Below are 18,213 nucleotides of genomic sequence, written 5' to 3' on the forward strand. Positions count from 1 at the left end.
CCTGTGCTTCAGTTGTATACTGTGACTGAAGTTCCTGCTCCATCTGGTGGGAGCAATTCTGAATATTTTCTAGTTATACAAGCAGTGAATTACTGGCATGTAGGTTAGTTCAAGTTGAATTCGAGGCATGTATTCCTTAGCAAAGATTTCTGGGAATACACCATCATGCCAAACCCTCCCTCTTCCAATTTCCAGAAACAAAAGTAGTAAAACTAGTCAGCAAGTTCTGCAGGGTTACCAAAGCACAAATATTTTCCACTGCAGCAGGAATTATGGAGTTCTTCCTAGACAGAACATTCCTATCCTAAGGAAACAGTGCAAGAAGCAACCCAAAAGGACAGATGCCAAAATACCGTCCATTTTTCTAATAAAAAGCTATGATGAGTCCAGAAGAGAAGCCCAGAACAGATGATTTAACTCACTTTTATCAAACTGTCAGACATTCAAACAGCACTCAACTTTAAAAGTTTTTACCATTTCGACAAGCTTTCTTACAAAAAGGTTACATTCCTCCTAAGATACAAAGCTCAATCTACAGAGCATCTATCAAAGTACAATCATCCCACAGATACAAAAACTGATCAATAGCATGGCATCTAGCAGTCGACATATTTAAATATAAAACTCCGCATCATTTTGAAGACATTTGCTTGCAAACAGTTCATTAACTATGCGCACAAGGAAAGCTACAAGTCTCCTTACACATTGTATAATCTCCGTACAGTGGTGGATTTTTAAAGGACCGAGTTGTATGTACACAGAAACAGTGTTCTTCAGTCTTTTGCCGACTGAAATCGCAGCCACGAACGCTCGCCTGTCTTTAAAACAAACCAAGCCACAAGAAAAAGATGAATGTGAGGTAAGAACCACGTGGATTGCCTGATTTGCAGAAGACAGACTTCCAGAACAACCAGCAGAAACTGAAGCAACCGTTTCCCTTAGCATCCTCCAGTAAGTGCTGCTCTGCCGAGACCGCTCCTCTGTACAGGAGCTTGTTACAGAGAACACGTAAGTGTCCATGCCATTTGCAAGCTAGCTGTAGAGAGCGTGACTGAAACACCAAGTGCTCTTGGAACTGAAATTCTGAGCTGGTATTTCACTGTTAAGAGGAAATTGTTTTGGTAACAGCCCATTTGACAGCGTCTTATTGACCATGAGGTGCAAAACAGGCCTAGAAATAAAGCCAGCTTTGATGCTGAACAAATTAAACAGCCAAGGGGAGAAAAGAGAAAGATAGGGATTAAGGTTAAACTCATTCTTTCAATCCAATCTCTCCCACCGACATGGAATTTAAGTTAGAGAAACAAAATTCTATTGGAACCTTTGTGCAGTTTCTCTTAATGAAGCCTAGAAGAACAAAGCCTGCTTACGCTACTCTGGGTATTCACGGAGACGTGATTACACCGAGGGACACATCTCTCTCCAACAACTGGAGAAAGGTCAATAAAATCCTCAGGGTATTTCAGCCCGAGCTGTACTAACATCCGTATCAATCTAGCTTATGCCCATAATTGTACTTGGCGCTGACACAAAGTGTGCTGCTGAAAGATGACACAATGAAATCAGTCTGCAATTTGCAGATGATGAAGGCCACACCTGCTTACATCTCGCTTCTGGAGAAGCCCAGCAGTCAGATTTGGATTTTACCCGAGATGTGTGCAGTGGTCCTTAGCCGCGAGGCGACCGGGGCCGGGACAGACACACAGCTTTTGTCTGCTGCTGGCAGCTACCGCCACGCCTGCCTGGCTGAAGGGGGGAGGATCATGTAGCTGTAGATGATGCACTCATGACCTAAAGGTCTAAATGTTTGCCAGCTTAAAGCTACAGGTAAAAGGAGATGCATCTTTAAAGCAAAGGGTAAAAGGAGATGCATCTTTCCGAGGCAGCATCTCCCAAAAGCTTGCTGTTTTGCCTAGCAGTGAGAAAAGAAGCCCCGAAAACAGAAAATGCAAGAGTCCCGGTAAGAGCTGACATTTATTCGATGCTAATACCTAAAGATTTACAGATACTGAACAGTAACTCTTTTCTCACCTGGAGACAGATGTGCCTACCCACTGCTCCCCCAGAAACAGCCACTGCCCACCTCAGTACTTCTTCAGGCTGCACGGCAGACCTAGGACCGATTTAGCACCCGAAAACGGCGGGGAACTCCACACAGCAGAGCTCGTGCGCTTGAAGTAGCGGGGTTTGCTTTTGTAAAAGATGTCCTCCAGCTTGGGGCTTGCGATCACCCCAAAGAGCGTGTCAATATTGGGAGGGTTGTAGTACTGGCGGATTACAGCTTGGCTAAGCTGGTTCCCTGGAGAAAGAATAAATTTTCATTGATTTTTTTAATCAAAATTGCTGTGTAGGCTGTTTGCATGCAATGTGTCCCTGCTCTCTGCATCTCTAACCACACCAAGATCACAAATGTGAGAAATCCTACAGTATTTGATGTTTTGAAGCACCCTGTTTAAGCCTGAAGGTTCACCACAGATCACTTGGGGGGGCAAATGTTGCATGTACTGGATTCTGTCCCGGAACCAGAATAAGTTTGCAAGAAGCAAGGTTTCTCAGCTTTTCCTCCTGCACATACCATTAGTTTCCCCGCAACTTCTTAGCTCCCTTGGGGTAGGTGGAGTATGAAATCATGGAACCAGGCATTTCGGAACCAAAACAGCCGCCAGCCTGAAACCTGATCCGTGACATCTGGCATTCCTTTGCTTCTTAAAGCCAAATTGATGTCAAGCAGGCTCAAGGCCAGAGCGCTAGTTCATAATTATTCCTTTCACATTGACAAAATGACACTAGCAGCTCTGTTAAGGCAGTTTAAAGAGTATTTGTTCCCCAATGTGGTTGCAAGAAGATCCCCAAGTGGTAGAGAAGCCCTTGACTCGGCACTCCAGCCACACTGCTGGAGATTAGTACTTTTAACTACAGCGTGCAAGTAGGAGGAACCGGGCAAAATCTTACACCGGGTCTTACTATCCGTTGGAGCAAAGCTGCAGCAGGGTTTGTTGGGGGATCCCAGGACAGAAATCAACCTGCTAACACATACCAGTGGCCCAGGCAGGGATGGGCTTGCGAGGCTGGCTTTCATCATCAGTAGAGTCATCACTGTTCAGATCCATTCCATAGTTGTTCGGATTTATCGTGGGGGGCTTCAGATCTTTCTGGGCCTGTGGAGTCATCTGGTATGAATTGCAGGCAGGTGAATTCTAGAAGACAAACATATTCCACAGGCATTAGATGCAATAGCACTGCTATGCTTCTGAGTTGCAGAGATGCTTGACTAGAATACCTCAACATTCCACCTCTCGCTTTATCGCATAATTGCAAAACCTGAAGTTTGGCAGTTCTAAAGTTTTTACCCAAGAACTTGACCCAAGTTCTAAAGTTTTGACCCAATTATGACTTTGCATTGCCTTCTTCTATTTAATTAGGCTGCTTAATTGGCTACATATGACACGAACAAGCCAGCAATAGATGCATTTAATATACAGACAGCAGTTCCATTCAAGCAAGGTTTAAATGGAGTTGTTACATCCTCAAAGCTGGAGCTGAGCAATGTACTTTAAACGCTCTGCAGCCAAACTTCTGGGCTTGTTTAATAATATTAAACCAATTACTACCATATAGAGAATATGCACGTATCAGGTCAAGACAAACTGTGTTGTGCTTTTTATGCGAATGGCATGACTGAGAAATGCAAGTGATGAAGAAAAACTTAAAACTGCAAATTGCACCAACCATGAAACACTTCTCTAGAGAACTGGAAACAATTTTTCTTCCCCGTAACAGGCTGCCTTCATGGCTCTGTGTCCATTAAGATTAAACTCATATTTCACTGATTTTGCATTTAAAGATTACAATATATAGCTTTGCAAGGAGAAGACGACCCGTATATTTGTTTTCAATGTTTAAGACATGCACGTTCACCTGTGGGTTTCTCTCAAGTTGCAGCAGCGAGACCCAAACGCAACACTGTTCCACAGACTCTGCTGCCATCCTGTGGCTGTTTCCAACTTTGAACCTAAACAACACTATTTCCGTACCGCTTCTGCCTACGAGGTTCACGGGTACTTAAAGAGGAGCTTAGAAAGGCAAGGCAACTGTAACAGCCACTGCCTTATTCTGACAAGAAAACCCTGACAAATACTTGCTGCTTCCTGTCCCTACTTTTTACTCCCCAAAAGTCATTTAAATACTCAAGGTCACCAGGAGTCAACCTCAAGTAACCAGGAAAAAAGCTTACAGAATCCCTTCATTATTGAAAGGGAATTAAAAAAAAAGAGAGTGTAAAACTGCCCATTGTAACAGCACGTCAGTGCTGGAGCCAAAGTTCTCTGATGTCATCCCTTAAAGACATTTCACCAGAGAGAGCAGAATTACCTCTTTGTTTTCTAGGTGCTGTGTCTGGGCTGTATCTTTAGCCTTTTGTTCCTCTGGCAGTGTCTTCTGTTCTTCTTCCTGCCTCTTCATCTCTGCTAGCCTCTGCTCCTCCTGCTGGCAAGCCCACATCACAAATTAATTAATCTTATGAACTAAGCTACGCTCTTAATACAGGGATCCATTCTTTTGATATGCAAAAACATTATCTAAGCATCTAATTGCAAGTCTCTGTTGCTTGCGATGCCAAGGAGCACTTTGAACACAGCGCAGCGGGCAAATGCAATGCAACAGTTTGAGCTTTCCCCACAAAGTGGCATAAACAAATTGCCCTTCCCATTTCAGAACATTAGTTGCCTTCCTCTGATAATGCAATGACGTCATGCTTGGAAAACTTGCTACCAACTTTTTCTTTAGGATATAAACATCAGAAACCAGCTGACCAACTGCAGATGGAAAAGGCTGTGTTACCGCTCTTAGCCTCTCTTTAGACAAATAAACGGTATTTTTGTAGGCCAAGTCATCCCACCGTACAGCAACCATCCCAAACCAACCTGAGCCTATCCAGCTGCAGTTGCTTTATTCAAATAGCACAGACTGCCAAGGCATCAAGAGCTCCCTCGTCAACACCACAAGCAAAACATCTGCTTAGATAATCTATGCTGGTATGACGTTGCAGAAAATAGGCTGACAAAGTCTACAGTCTGTACTTGCAGTTCTGCTGAAGATGGCAGAAACATAAAATTGAGATGTTGCTTCTGAAAAGTCTGGGATTAATTATTGTTTGATATCAAGAGAGGTACAGAAACATCTGGGCATAGAAAGGAGGAAAAGCCAAAAACCTCACTTCATTTCAAGGTGTGTGTTATCTGTCCTTTCTTCTCACACTGCTGCCATCTCAAGAGAGCAAGCATACCTTCGGAAACGGACAGAGAACAGGCTCTGGGTACAAGCACCTTTGGGTGGCTCAACTCGCTCATCAGAGCTCTTAATAGCTTCGTGGCTCAGCTGCTCCTAACCTAATGGCTACTGAAGCCAGACCCATGTGGCTCTGCCCACCTACAAACAGAGAGTACTTACTTCTTTCTTCTCCATCTCCTTGTGGAGCTGTTCTTTAGCAGCCAACGCTTCCTTCTGCAGGCGAGCAGCCTTCTCCTGCTCTTCACGTAGCCTGAGAATAAAAGCAACAGGCCATTACTCTCCAAACTACGCAGGGGTACCCTCCTGTCCAGTCCCTGCTGCAAAGCCCTTTTTCTCACAGCTTTTCAGGGCGCTCCCCACCTTATTTCCCACATTATTGAGCCCAGAACTTCTTCTTGGCAGCTTAGTACCCATGATGGTCCAGAGCTGTGCTGACAGCACAAAGTAGCTCTTTGCTGCTTGGGCCCTTCACTAGTGCCCTCTGCTCCTGCTTCTTTTCAAAGTCCCAGCACAGAATTTAGTACAGAAAAGGATATTGTCTTACTTCTCTGCCTGGATCCTCTCCTGTTCCTTCTTCCTCTCCAGCTCTCTCTCTGCAGCCAGCTGTTTCTCTCTCTCCTGTTCTGCCTGTCTCTGTTCAGCAATCTTCCTGGCACGTTCCTGCTCCTCTTCCTTCCTCTTCTGCATTAGTTCTCTGTGCCGACGTTCTTCCTCCTCCTGGGAAGCCCAACAAGGCAATTACCTTACATTGTACAGGAACCAGCTCCAGAAGAAAGGAGCAGGAACAGCTTATTTAACCCAAGTCTCTAGCACCTATCCCTACACAGCAGAGAAACAACTCAGGGCTAAAGTCCCAGTGCTTTCAAGGCAGGCGCTTCATGTCTCCAGCTACTTCAGAGCTGCCCTTTCCCTGCCCACAACGTACCCCACCCAAAGGGCCTGATGGCCACCATGCCCTGGATCTCAAAGAGGCAGGTTTAACTGAGAGATTTTAATACTCGCCCATCTACAAATTAAGGTTGTTAGTAAGGATCTGCCCAGAACCGTGGAAGAAGTGTGCTCACAACCAGCACTGACAGCTTACAGCACTCTGCAAGAGGAAGCAGGAAGCACCACGGTGCGGAGAGCTTTAAGGACAAAGCCTCTCTGCTACACTAATTTTCACTCAGATGGTTCACGTCAGTTCTCCCGCTGGATCCCTTCCTTACACAAACCGTGGCAGATTGCGGCCGTTCTAATTGCATGCAGGATGATAGGATGGGCTCCAGCACAGACCTGCTGCAGTGCTTTTTGTTTTCTGGCCTCTTCATCATGCCTGCGCCGGGCCTCTGCTTCTTCCATTTTCTTGGCAGCTGCTTTCTTTTTGATCTTCTCTTCTGCCAACCTTTCTTCCCGCACCTATGACACACACATAGCTAGCTGAACACCGTGTCTCAGATGGGACAGTTCTCTATGCATGTGGAACATCACAGCAGTAAGTCTCAAAGATGCAGAGCTCCCACCCTTCATGGGGCAAAAGCTTCCTTTTTTGCCACTGGGAGCCAATGGGACCTGTGCTTTATTTTAAAAAAGGTAATATTTAGGGAAATTACCTTCTTTTACATCTCCACAGGAAGAGCTGGTCCTATTCTGGTATTTATACATCTAATACCACAAAAGCCATCTGAATATATTCTCAGAACCACGAAATAAGAAAAGCAGATGGAGATAATTGAAGCAGACAAATGACTGCTATGGTCACATGTGCAAATTGTCTCAGATACAAGACAGTCTGGAGGAAGTAAGTTTATTTTCACCTCTTCGTCTATGAGTCAGATGGGAGAATAACTCAAGTAGATAAAGCCTCAGGGCCATTATGGTGGCTCTATCTACTCGAAGCTCTTCTCCCATCTGACTACCAGAGCCTTAATAACGCCCATTTAGATTCATAATTCTGGAAGATAAGGGGGTTCATCTGCCATTTTCTGTGACCAAGAGAAGGCAGTCACTCAATCACGGAGTTTCTGGAGAGTTCTTTATTCAACCGTTCTTCAGTTTGTTCTCTAGATTTCAAGCAGCCTTAGTTCCTCCCTTTTGGGAAGGCACACTTGTGTGGTGGCATCATCTACCTCAATAGATTATTTGTTCTCCCAAAAACTGCTCTTACCTTCTCAGTCTTCTCATCAAACAGAGCTATCTTCTGCTCAATGCGCCTTTTCCTCTCCTCCTCTATTTGCTCTGCCCGCTCCCGAGCTTGCAACACTTTGCGCAGGCGCTCCTCACGCTTCCTGTAGGACACAGGGTAACTTCACCAGTGTAGTCCAGCCAGATAAGCTCCTTGCAACTCAAATATGAGGCCAACAGACACTGCTCATGGGCAGCATGAAGTTCAATGAACCAAGTACACCATTCACTTAAACACTAGCTATATTTCTAAGCTCCAAGACAGAGGACTTAAGACAAAAAGCTGAAGAAGCAGTCAGCTGGGATAGTTAACTTTTTATTTGCAGTCTGGATAGATACTATGAGAACAAATACTGTCTCTGTGGTGCAAGAGTAAGCCAACAAGAATTTTTGCTACATGTATGGACTCAGCAAGATAAAAGACCTAGATATGGGGACCTACAGGTGCAGAGAGAACAGCAGTCCAGACAAGGCAGCAAGCATATACTCACAGCTTTGCCTCTTCTAGTCGCCGTTTCTTTTCTTCCTCCAGTTTTTGTTTTCTCAGCTGCTCAGCTTCTTGCTTTTTCCTCAGAGTCTCTAGCTTCTGTCTCTCCTTTTCCTGAAGTGGATTGAAAGGTGATTATACACACCTGCCAGGGCTTCCTTCTACCTCAACTTGCCCAGATTAAGTAAGGGCCCAGAGGTAACACCAAGGAACCGCAGCCAGAACCAAGGGATGGTAACAACCCCAAAACAGAGCTCAGGTAGCCTGTGATGTGATCACAGATGTTTGGGGACAGACGCAACGGAAAACAAGGCAGTGGTGGTAATCTTAGAGAGCAAGAGAAGCTGGGAAGTTGAAACAGAACCATCAGCTCCTGAAGTCCAGGCAGCTTCCGCAGAGATTGCAGACAGACGCCACTGTGATTTGTGCTGGTAAAAAGAACCAAAAAAGCAGCGCTAATGCTTGGCAACGATACCGACTTCCTGCAGCGCGTGTAGGGGACAGATGGTGCTCTAGGAAACACCTTGCTTCAACTCAGAGCTCCCACTGGTGTCTTTGCTTCCCGCAAAGCTTTACCTCATGGTAAACCACCACCATCTAGACAGAGGGCTTGCAGCTTGTTTCAAGCACGCAGTCAGCCCCATATGTCATCTAGACAGAAATGAGGGGCATTTTTCCCATTTTTTCTAAACGGTCCAGCTAACTCAGCCTAAGTATACTGTCAATTAGAAGAGCAAGATCCAGCCATTGCTACAGTCACAGTAAACAGATTAAGTTAAATTAATTTAATGCCAGATTTGATACTGCAGGTGCCTAATTATGACAGGCCTGGTCTTAGTACAAACCCATTGATAAGCACAGTGAAATAGTCAAGTGATTACCTTATGCTGGGCTCCATGTTGTAAATGATTGATGTTATTAGTATCCAGATTGGCTAATTAAAATTAATGATTGTATCTTATTGTTCTGATGCTGTTTAATTATGTTTAGCCCCCACACAGAAAAAGCCCTGAGGGGAAGTTGCCTGCACGGGAATGAAACCCAAAACGTAATGTTCAATGAAGTGACAGCAGCAAAGGATGCACTAGCCAGAGGAGACTCTTTTCATCACATTAGCTCCTTTGCCCATACAGAGAGTAACATCAGCAGGAACACCAGGGAGACTGGAGCTTGAATCCTTTGCTGCCTCCTAACAATGGACTTCTCTTATCTGCTGGAGTACAGCAAGGCTCAGAGCTGTACAACCCTGACAGCTTTAAGCAATACAAAGAAGTTCTGATTTGTTGCCAGACAGAAGCCAGATGCAGGAAAACCAGTTTCTGCAGAATGCCCTCTTCTCCCTCCCCAACTCTCCTGCAAGCAAAAACAAGCCCTAGAACTACCTTATTTTGCAGGCAAGTTGTTGGGTATTAGAAGTATGAGCAATCTTGGCTCAGCCTGCCAGCTTCTGGCCTGTCCCTAGGTGCATCCACAAAGCTACACCCTTGTCCTCACCTGGCACCATCAGAGCCTATTCCGGAATAGGAACTACGGCACACTGATCGAGACCTGCTTTTCCTTGAACTCTGACTTCTGAGTTAAATATCGAAGCTAAGCGCAGACCAGGGAAGAGCAAGGGCTGCCCATCAGTGATGCAGGTTGCATTCCTACTGCAAGTCCAGCCCACATAATTAAACGATCATGATTTATGACCAAACTGTCCAGTGTAAGCAGGACACAGGGAAAAAACCAACTCCCTTTGGAAATCTAGAACCGAATCTTTTTGGATCCCATCCACCCCAACAACTACTGTTTGGGGTACAGGAGCTTCCCCTGCAATACTGCAAACTTCACTGAGGTATTGCCTAGGTAGAGGCACCCGCCTGCAACCAGCAAAGGCGTGCTGTTTGCCTTTGCTGGTTGCAACAGCAATACTACATTGACATTGATGGCTGTCAGCTTTGGACACTGGCATGCTTGTCTCACTGACCCAGCAGCCTCCTACTCAGGACAGCTGCATGTTTCTTCCTGCTTCAAAGGTCTGAAAACCCTCAGAACATCAGAAGTTTGGATTTAAGAGGCATTTGCTCAGATCTCACTCATCAGAAAAGTCCTAGAAAGGAGACTTTGGATGTGCAGACTTCAGTTACATAGACACCTCAACTGCAGTACTCAAAATCCCCTTGATTTTCACTTCCCAGTTTTCCTTCCCAACTGTTACTCGCTAATACCACAGAGGAATGCTATGGTAATAAAGCTGAGAGTCCAAATTAGAACTCTCTAGGAAGCTGACTAATCACAATTTTATTTAGTTTATGTAAGTGTAAACAAATAGCTTAAAGTTACTTCTTAGTTTAATATCGGTTGAAAAGTTTCTTTCACGTCTGTGCTTTAACTCGGACACTCATCAGACCATCACCTTACAACAAGCTCGTCTTACCTTGGGATCAGATTGGAGAGGAGTGTTGTACCTGATAAAAGATTTTATTACTCCATTTCTCCCCACAGAGCTTGGTGTCATGAGGAGCTGGTTCTTCTGCACGGTGTGCAAAAATGTTTTGAAAGGACGTACAACCTATGAGAGGAATGACAAAAACAATCCTCAGGAATGTAAGGAACCAGTCTTGGTGAAGTACATCAGGGTTACAAGGATCTTACTTTGCTGGCTGGAAAGACAGGGGATGGGGTTTTTCTCCTCGGAGGAGAAAGCCCTCCATCTTCTGCTTGCTGATTGTCATAGCATTCATCCACAGCTCTTTTGTAACTTGGCTTTCTCCTAGGAGAAAAACACAGTCCGTTGTACACAGCAAATCCTCCTGACTGAATCAAAGTCAGGTTTAAAAAAGGTCACATGACTATCCTAGCTTAGAGACATTTTGTTGTGCGTACGCAAGTACATATCCAATAAAAATTTCTAACGTGATAGAAGATACAAATTAAATCCTCTTTTCATAGAGGCAGAGAAAACTTCTTGCCAAAGTTTTGTCATCACAAAACACTGAAGCCATTTAACAATGTTTCTGTGTTGAACCTGCTTTGAACTGGACTACAGATCTCCAGAGGCACCTTCCAACCAGAATGATTCTACAAACACACCTGGCACTCTGGGGTGGTTCCTGGGTCTCCCCGTTCCTATTTAAGTTGTGTTCTGAAATAAAATATAGTTACAGTTAATTCTAGCAGAAAAAAAAAAAATCCCTTTCAACACAGCTTTGAAAGCAGACAACAAATTTTGCAGCTCGCTAAATAGCAAAAAAACCTGCCATGAATTATGCACAGCAGGACCTTCCTTGCTTTCAGCAAGCAACCGCACAGCGCCATTCAAACCCAGAAATGCAAAATAAAGCAAAGCTGTCTAAAGTAATCTGTGGTGTGCTGCGTGTGTTGATGCAATGCTATTGTGTTCTGCAGATGTACAGCAACTGCTTGCTTCAGAAACAGGGCTCAACTGGGCCTCCCATAACCTGCAGAACATGCAGCCCTCCATTTTCACATCCACGTGCTTCCCAGGGCAGAAAAGAACTCCAGCACAGAATTTCCCAACTGCTAATCTCCTGAAACAAATCCTCACTTGTCAAAGATTAGATTAGTCTTTCAAACTCAGCTTGCAAATTAACTGGCCAATCTTTCAAACTTCCCAGTCAGCCTCCCAACAAAGGGATGACTTTTTAAAACTCTGCCACAAAAACGCTCTGGAAGCTACCGTTGGTGCTCGTCTCCTGCGGCTGTTCGTTTCTGCTGATGGTTCGAGACCGAAGCGACATTCGAGGACTTTGGGGATTCTGCAGGAAAAGCAAATTGGTTTCAGCACAATTCTCACACAGAAACGGCCAATTACTGTTTCAAATTGTGATGTCATTCTGACAAGGACGCTGTCTGCAATATTACCAGAGAACACAAAACCACATGGATAGTATAAAGTATTGGTGCTGGTACCCAGAGTGAAGTTCTAACCTCCAGCTGTGAAAAATACCTCGGGACACCAGCTTGGTAAAGTCCTTGATGTCGTGTCATCACTAGAAGCACAGACGTTAACAGAACACAAGCATCTGCAATGAGGGATTGACCACAAACTGAACAAACTCATAAACTATTAAGGCCAAAAGCATTTCAAGTTGGAAATGTTTATGCTTGCTGGACTTTTGGCAGAGTGAGGCAGCGCTCGTTTTCCTTAGCAGTGATGACTGGACAAACAGGGAGACAAACAGCTCATTTCCTTGATTTATCTGTTTCTGTTACAAATGTGATATGCATCGCTATTTGCTGCCTTTGCACTTACACTGATACAGAATTCTATAGTGATAATGGGTTTATATGCCTGTGAGAGAGCAGGCAATGGCTTTTGAAATCTGCACTCTGCTAGCAATGCAAGCATTAACGCCACTCCCCAAACCCATGTAGGCTGGCAGACACAAAGGACTTGGGAAGAGAAGGGAAGTATGGAAATTTTATCCTCCCCAAATGCTTCTGCAGGGTCTTCTCCTAAGGGTAGGAATAGGAAGCAACTTGTAGCCCAAGAAAAGGGCATAGGTCTAATTAATTCAAGATCAGGCCTGAGAAGAATCTGACCTTTAAGTAACAGCATGCAAACAGGTACTGTCTTTTTAGGCTCCTATAGAAAAAGATATTTTCTGGTTTGAGAAGATTGCTGAGTCACCACATTTGCACACCGCTTGCAGCTCCCAAAGGAAGTTTCTAGCAGAAAACAAACCACATTTGTTTTGCCAAGAAAACCGCTGATAGACAGGTAGATAAGGTATCCTGGTGACATAAGCTAAGAATGGGACAGGCTGCAAGACCCCACTCCCAGCAGTGGCACAGAAATTAAAGGTGAGGATCAAGGACAGATCAAATACACTACATGGACTAGACCATATTTATAAATTCAGAGTACAAAAAACCAAAAGATATGAGTCCTCTATCCACAGATCTGCAAAGCAGATCTCTTCTCCCCACTTTGCCTTGAAGCTTTTCTACAATTGTAACTCAGGCAAGCTAAAATCCAGAGGCACGAGAAAAACTGAGTTTGTTTGAACCTCTGCAGATGTACTGACAAGCACAGCCATAAAAGCATGTATAAGCCTGTCCTTGCTTACAGAAGCGCTTAAGGCCACAGAGCTCCACTCCATTAATTCAGTCTTTACTTATTGAAAATTGTTCTGGACAAAACACTGACATAATTCTGGGATTTCTTCCTCAGGAGAGCAGTAAGAATTCTGGAGGGATATGTTTTGACCTGAATGATATTTACAAATTTCTGTGGTTGTCTTAAGACAAACTGACAAGCTTTGAATAATCTGCAGGACTAACAAAAAGGTCAAAAGAAGCTTTAAAAATACAGAAGTAGTAATAGTGTACAAACTCTGTCTAACTGAACAAAAACTCCCCTGAATTATAAGAAGACTATTCATCTGCATAGATTCAGGATTGAATTTCCATACAACCGATCTCTAGCAAGAGGCTGGGAAGCAGGAGCCAGAAAGCAGGACTCTGCTCCGAATGCCAGCGATACCAAGGTCGGGACTTGGTGCTGCTGTGCATCAAATTGTCATTTGCATTTAAATATATTTATGCAAAACAGAGAGAATGCTGTTTCCTAGTCAAAGCTAGCCTTGGCTTTGGAAGCATCCAAGATTGTAACACCAGACTGACAGAATACCTCTCCTTGCATCCAAAATAAGCCTTGGGTCACACATGCTCATTTTCCAGATAAAACTTTACTGGTTTTTGTTTTGCCGAGTTTAGAACATTGTGATTAAAACAGGCTTGACAATCTCAGAGTTTCTCTAGTCTGTGTATGGGAACCAGAGGGCGACGGATAGGCTCGTGCACATACGTGAGCCGAGAGGTCTACGTCCTCCTTATTCAAGTGGTATGCAGGAGGATGGCCGAGTCTGGCGATCTGTGGCCAGAGCTCCCTAATTCCCCATTAACAAATGAGAGGTGTGTTCAACGTATTTTGCTCGCAAGTCCACACAAACAGAAATGCTTTTAATCTCTGCTCAGTTCTTACCAGTTTGGAGGGGGTACAAGGGCCAGGAGGCAGCCTAGGAAAAAAAGAAAAAAGGCAGCCATGTTTAATATTATCAAGGAAACTGGGAGGCCACTTGTTATCTGCAAGCAGGTCACTCTATACCAAGAATGTCACTGTAAAAAAAGCCCTCCAAGCAGGATATTCAGGATAAAGAAAGATCTTAAAGTAGTCTCACCCAGTTTTGACAACTGTTTCTTCATCCTCTGGCACCTCTCCAGAGCTGGAGACTGCAGGAAAAGAAAAAAACACAGAGCTATAATGTACAGGTGCGGGCCAAGACTCTGCAGGCGTGAAGTTCACTCAAGGCTGTCGTAGAGGCATTTGCTCTGCCTCCTGGGTTACTGCCTGCAATTCAAACGCATGCCGCCACAAGTGAGGGCAGCCCAACAGACCGAAGTAGCACTGGAGAAAATGCCTGCAATTTTAATATACAAAAAAAAGATGTTGTCAATTATAGATGAGCTCAAAGTGCTATTCAATGAGCTTATATTAAGAGTGACTAGGTTCAGGCTCAGACTCATTTGCAGGGCCGCAGCCAGCATTGTTTACAGTCCGAGTGCCGCTTCCTGCTAACCATTCCACTAGCTCAATGGCAGTGAGCTTTTAAGTACCAGCACAGGCGGAAACTGCTGTTAATAATTAAAGAAGGCGATGCAGCTTTGGCCTGAGCAGAGCACACAAGGGCAGACTGCATAGTCAGAGCATGCAGCCTGCTCCCATGCTTCCATCGCAGATGTTACCGAAGGAAGCACAAACACACGTGCTGTACACATATCCAGGGCACAATCTGCTGCATCAGAGACAAAGCAGACGTGCTCTGCAGTTGATTAACATGCTTTGGGCTTTCAAACATTAACGAGCTCAACTGGAGCTGCCTGAACCATCTTGGTTCCTCTCCTCACACCTGGAAATTTGGACTAGACAGAAGAACAGTCAAGTAGCACAGAGGGAAGAAAGAAATCCTTCCTTAAAACTCCCAGGTGATCCAGATCCGTACAATACAGACTGATCACCTAACCTGGGTAGATAAAGCTACTTCAGTGCCTCTTCAAAGTTACAGATGAGCAGACTTCCCTACAGTTTCATTTTCCACTGAGAGAGCCCTCAACACCGCACTTAGAAACTTATGCCAAGCTCCACACCACCCTGTTACCAGCACAGGAAACCCTGTACCGGGGACTGCAGTGCTCTGGTTCTGGAAGAGCATTCGACTACAACAGTTAAATTGGTATGGAAAAAATACTACAGTGCTTGTCCAAGCATATTCTTCTACAGCAAAAATAAGATAACTCTTCAAGAAGAGCCAGTTTTATATGGCACAAATCCCACGTAGCTAGAACACTGCAGATCACCACATTACAGTAACATTATTTCAGCTGTATTAGTTCTCCCTTCAAACAAGTATGCTGTGCAAGAGCCAACCTCTCCTCAACAGCAAATAGCATGGAAGAGGTTCTCTTGCATCCCCTGCATTTCAGAAGCCATTTACTAGTCCACCATTTAGTAGTCATTTCTTCCCCTCATCTCAAAAAAACCGTGAGGTGATATCCATCACTGTGCCCTCCTGCACCAAATCCAATGCTTGCATTCCAGTAGCACGGAAGAACATTTAAATCAGTTTGTCCTTTCCCTAAACATGCCTCTACTGCAAACTGTAAAGGCTTGGAAAACTTAAGTTTACAACGCTGAGCCTCAAAATTCCCTTCTCAAGGGAGGCTCTACAACTAGCAGCCAGATTCTGTTTAAAGAGTGGTGTATTTGTGATAGTTACCTCATTTCTGAGAAAACACACAAATCTGTGAGAGCCCATAACCCTCTTAAGCAGCCACTAGCAGCAACAAACCCCGTTTGCCAGCTTCCTCCTCAGCTTTCCTAGTCACCACCACACAAACTCAGAAGACATTAAGGCTGTTCTCGCAGCTGGTTTATAAGGCTGAGTTCGCAGACCACGAACTATCAGCTAGCTCAGTTACCTGGGCTTCTCCAATCACATAGGTCTCTAGAAAGTCAGTTAGCACATCCACACTTAATTGTGGCTTGTCTAGCCTAGGAAGATCAGCTGCTGCACCCAAGCTGAAGAACTAACCCCATAACGTTGTTTTATTTTCTTCAGCTGCAAAAAGCAGATGATCAACCAAAAGAGCAGGAAAGGTGCAAAGCAAACTCCTGTGGTGACAGCAAACTCACCATCTATGCAGCTGGAGGACACAGATGACTTCCGAGCTGCCTTCCTCTTGACCATTGTCCTGGTGATAGATTTCCGGATCATGCTTTCCCTCTTGCTGGCTAGCGAGTACTTCTCTGCCAAGGATGTTCTGCGAGTCATGGAAGTTTTACCCATCAGACTTCTGCGCACGGAGCGACGGCTCAGCCTAGAGCCTGTGGGAGTCCCTGGGCTATCCCCTATGCGCCGGGCAGGCTCCTTATCGCACCCCTCTTGTACCTGAGCAGAGTCATCTACCTCCTCCAGATTAGGTATTTCACTTAAAATGATTGTAGTATTAGCTGCCCTTGCTGTCTTCAGCTTAGGCGCAGCCTCACTTTCTTCTCCTGCATCATTTGCCTCGGGGGTATCAGGGACCATCAGCTTGAAGGCTGCAGGCACAGGCGGCGATTTGGCAACCCCACTTTCATTGGGAGAACCATCACCCGAGCTCAAGAGGATGGCCGCGGAGAGCTTCTCTGCTGGTTGAGATACGCTCTTCTGGAGGTATAGCTCAGCGCTAACACGATCGTCGACATTGACTGCTACTAAGGGAACCTTCCCTCGTACTGGCTGGACAGGAGGGGTCTCAGGAAGGGTCTCTGAGCTTTTAGCGGATGCTGCAGCCTGGGATCTTGTCACACGTTGAGGTGGAGAGACTTGTTTGACCTCAGCCCTGGTTAGTTCCAGGTTTTCTTTATTTTGGAGTCGCTGAGAATATCGCATGGATGATACCAGTTTGAGACTGCTATTTCTCCGCCTAGATAATCTAACAATAGAAACAGTGCATTAGACTGGAACTGGATCCAGGAATGGACCAGAACTCCTAACAAAACCGTGCATTTGCAGATCCCTGACCGAAAACACAGCAAGCAGAAACAGCGTGTCTCCATCCTTATTTGCAAGGTCCCTGTCCAACAGCTCACCGCTGTTCTGCCAGCCCGGAGACAGCGCCCGGCTCGAAGCCCTTCCACGCACAGAGAAGCGAAGCTAAAACCGCCTGGGACGAGCCCCTCCAGGAGCTCCGTACACCAGAGCTGCAGAAAGCGGCTAAGGCAGAACGGCACTAACGCACGGCATCGCTTCAGAGCGGGCGAGGTAGCACCGAGATACAAAATGGAACCGGCTGAGGAGCAGCCGCGGTGCCATAACGCGCTCATGCCACTAGGCCGAGAGCTGCGGGACGCGGCGGCTAACCGGAGCTTTAACGCCAGGGGGAAGGGGGGAACGCCAGGGCACACGCCGCGGGGAGCGGGGTGGTCGCCGGCAGCGGGTTTTCTCAGCCCCCGCCCCGCTTCAGGCCCCGAGGAAGCCTCGGTACTTCACCGCCGGCCGAGCCGCAGCCTCCCAGGCGGCACCGCCCGGGCTCCGGCCCCCCGTCACGGGAGCGCCCCGCGGGCCTACCTCTTCCTGCCCAGCTCCCGGTTCTCCTCCCGCAGGGTGGAAAGGCGCTTCCTCCGCTGCCGGTTCTTCTGCGACGGCGTCTTGGGCATCAGCTCCGGCTCGTCACAGTAGTGGCTGCGAGGGGAAGGGGAGGGGGATCAGCGCGGGGAGCGGCTGGTAACGGCCCGCTACGGGCAGCGGGAGGGGAGGCCGGTACCTTCTGAACATCCTGGCCGCCTCCTCGCGGATCTCCTCCAGCCACACCAGGTCGGTATCGTCCACCTGCCGCAGGAACTCCGCCAGCCGCCGGCTGCATACCACCGGCAGCTGCGCCGGGTCCGCCACCGCCATCATCGCCTCAGCCGCCCCGGCCAACCGCCCGCGCGCACCCCTAGCCCAGCCCCGCCGCCCGCCTGGAATTCAAACCTAGCGCCCGCCTTCCGCCCCGCCGACGTCACCGCCGCGCCAGCCTATCACCGCCGCACCGCCCCTCAGCCCGCCCTCCCCATTGGCTGCGAGGCGACACGGGAGCGCTCAAAATCCCCTCCCCTCTGCTCCGCAGTCTCTGTGGTCGCGGAGGACTCAGCTTGGAAGGCGGGGCTTGAGGAGGCAGGCAAATAGGCTGTGGGGCTTTAACGGTAGAGGCGTAATGGACGTGGGTAATAGCCAGTAAAA

At 46.4% G+C, this 18,213-nt stretch overlaps 1 protein-coding gene across 2 annotated transcripts; it reads right to left on the minus strand.

Annotated features, from left to right (window-relative positions):
* Window positions 1-407: 407 nt before the first annotated feature.
* Window positions 408-17,972, minus strand: INCENP (inner centromere protein). 2 transcript variants are annotated; one of them, XM_075755699.1, is made up of 17 exons: window positions 17,756-17,972; window positions 17,560-17,673; window positions 16,140-16,924; window positions 14,128-14,179; window positions 13,932-13,965; window positions 11,622-11,700; window positions 11,015-11,066; window positions 10,577-10,694; window positions 10,359-10,493; window positions 7,944-8,053; window positions 7,436-7,556; window positions 6,565-6,687; window positions 5,834-6,006; window positions 5,449-5,539; window positions 4,372-4,485; window positions 3,038-3,197; window positions 1,956-2,299 (listed from the first exon to the last, which is right to left on the minus strand). In XM_075755699.1, the coding sequence occupies exons 1-17, from the start codon at window positions 17,890-17,892 to the stop codon at window positions 2,085-2,087; spliced, it is 2,613 nt and encodes an 870-aa protein (XP_075611814.1). In that variant the 5' UTR covers window positions 17,893-17,972; the 3' UTR covers window positions 1,956-2,084. The 2 variants fall into 2 exon arrangements, with proteins under 2 accessions (XP_075611816.1, XP_075611814.1); XM_075755701.1 differs by lacking the exon at window positions 4,372-4,485 and having other exon boundaries at window positions 408-2,299.
* Between the last annotated feature and the right edge of the window lie 241 nt (window positions 17,973-18,213).

Source organism: Balearica regulorum, chromosome 5 (genome assembly GCF_011004875.1).
Source record: "Balearica regulorum gibbericeps isolate bBalReg1 chromosome 5, bBalReg1.pri, whole genome shotgun sequence".
Classification (NCBI taxonomy): Eukaryota; Metazoa; Chordata; class Aves; order Gruiformes; family Gruidae; genus Balearica; species Balearica regulorum.

Excerpts from the sequence above, each read along its gene's own strand:
- INCENP (XM_075755699.1), bottom strand. The coding sequence starts at position 17,892 with ATGATGGCGGTGGCGGACCCGGCGCAGCTGCCGGTGGTATGCAGCCGG. Across the intron at positions 13,966-14,127 it reads GAAACAGTTGTCAAAACTGG|GCTGCCTCCTGGCCCTTGTA; the intron begins GTGAGACTACTT and ends TTTTTTTCCTAG. Across the intron at positions 5,540-5,833 it reads GAGAGGATCCAGGCAGAGAA|GCTACGTGAAGAGCAGGAGA; the intron begins GTAAGACAATAT and ends TTTTATTCTCAG.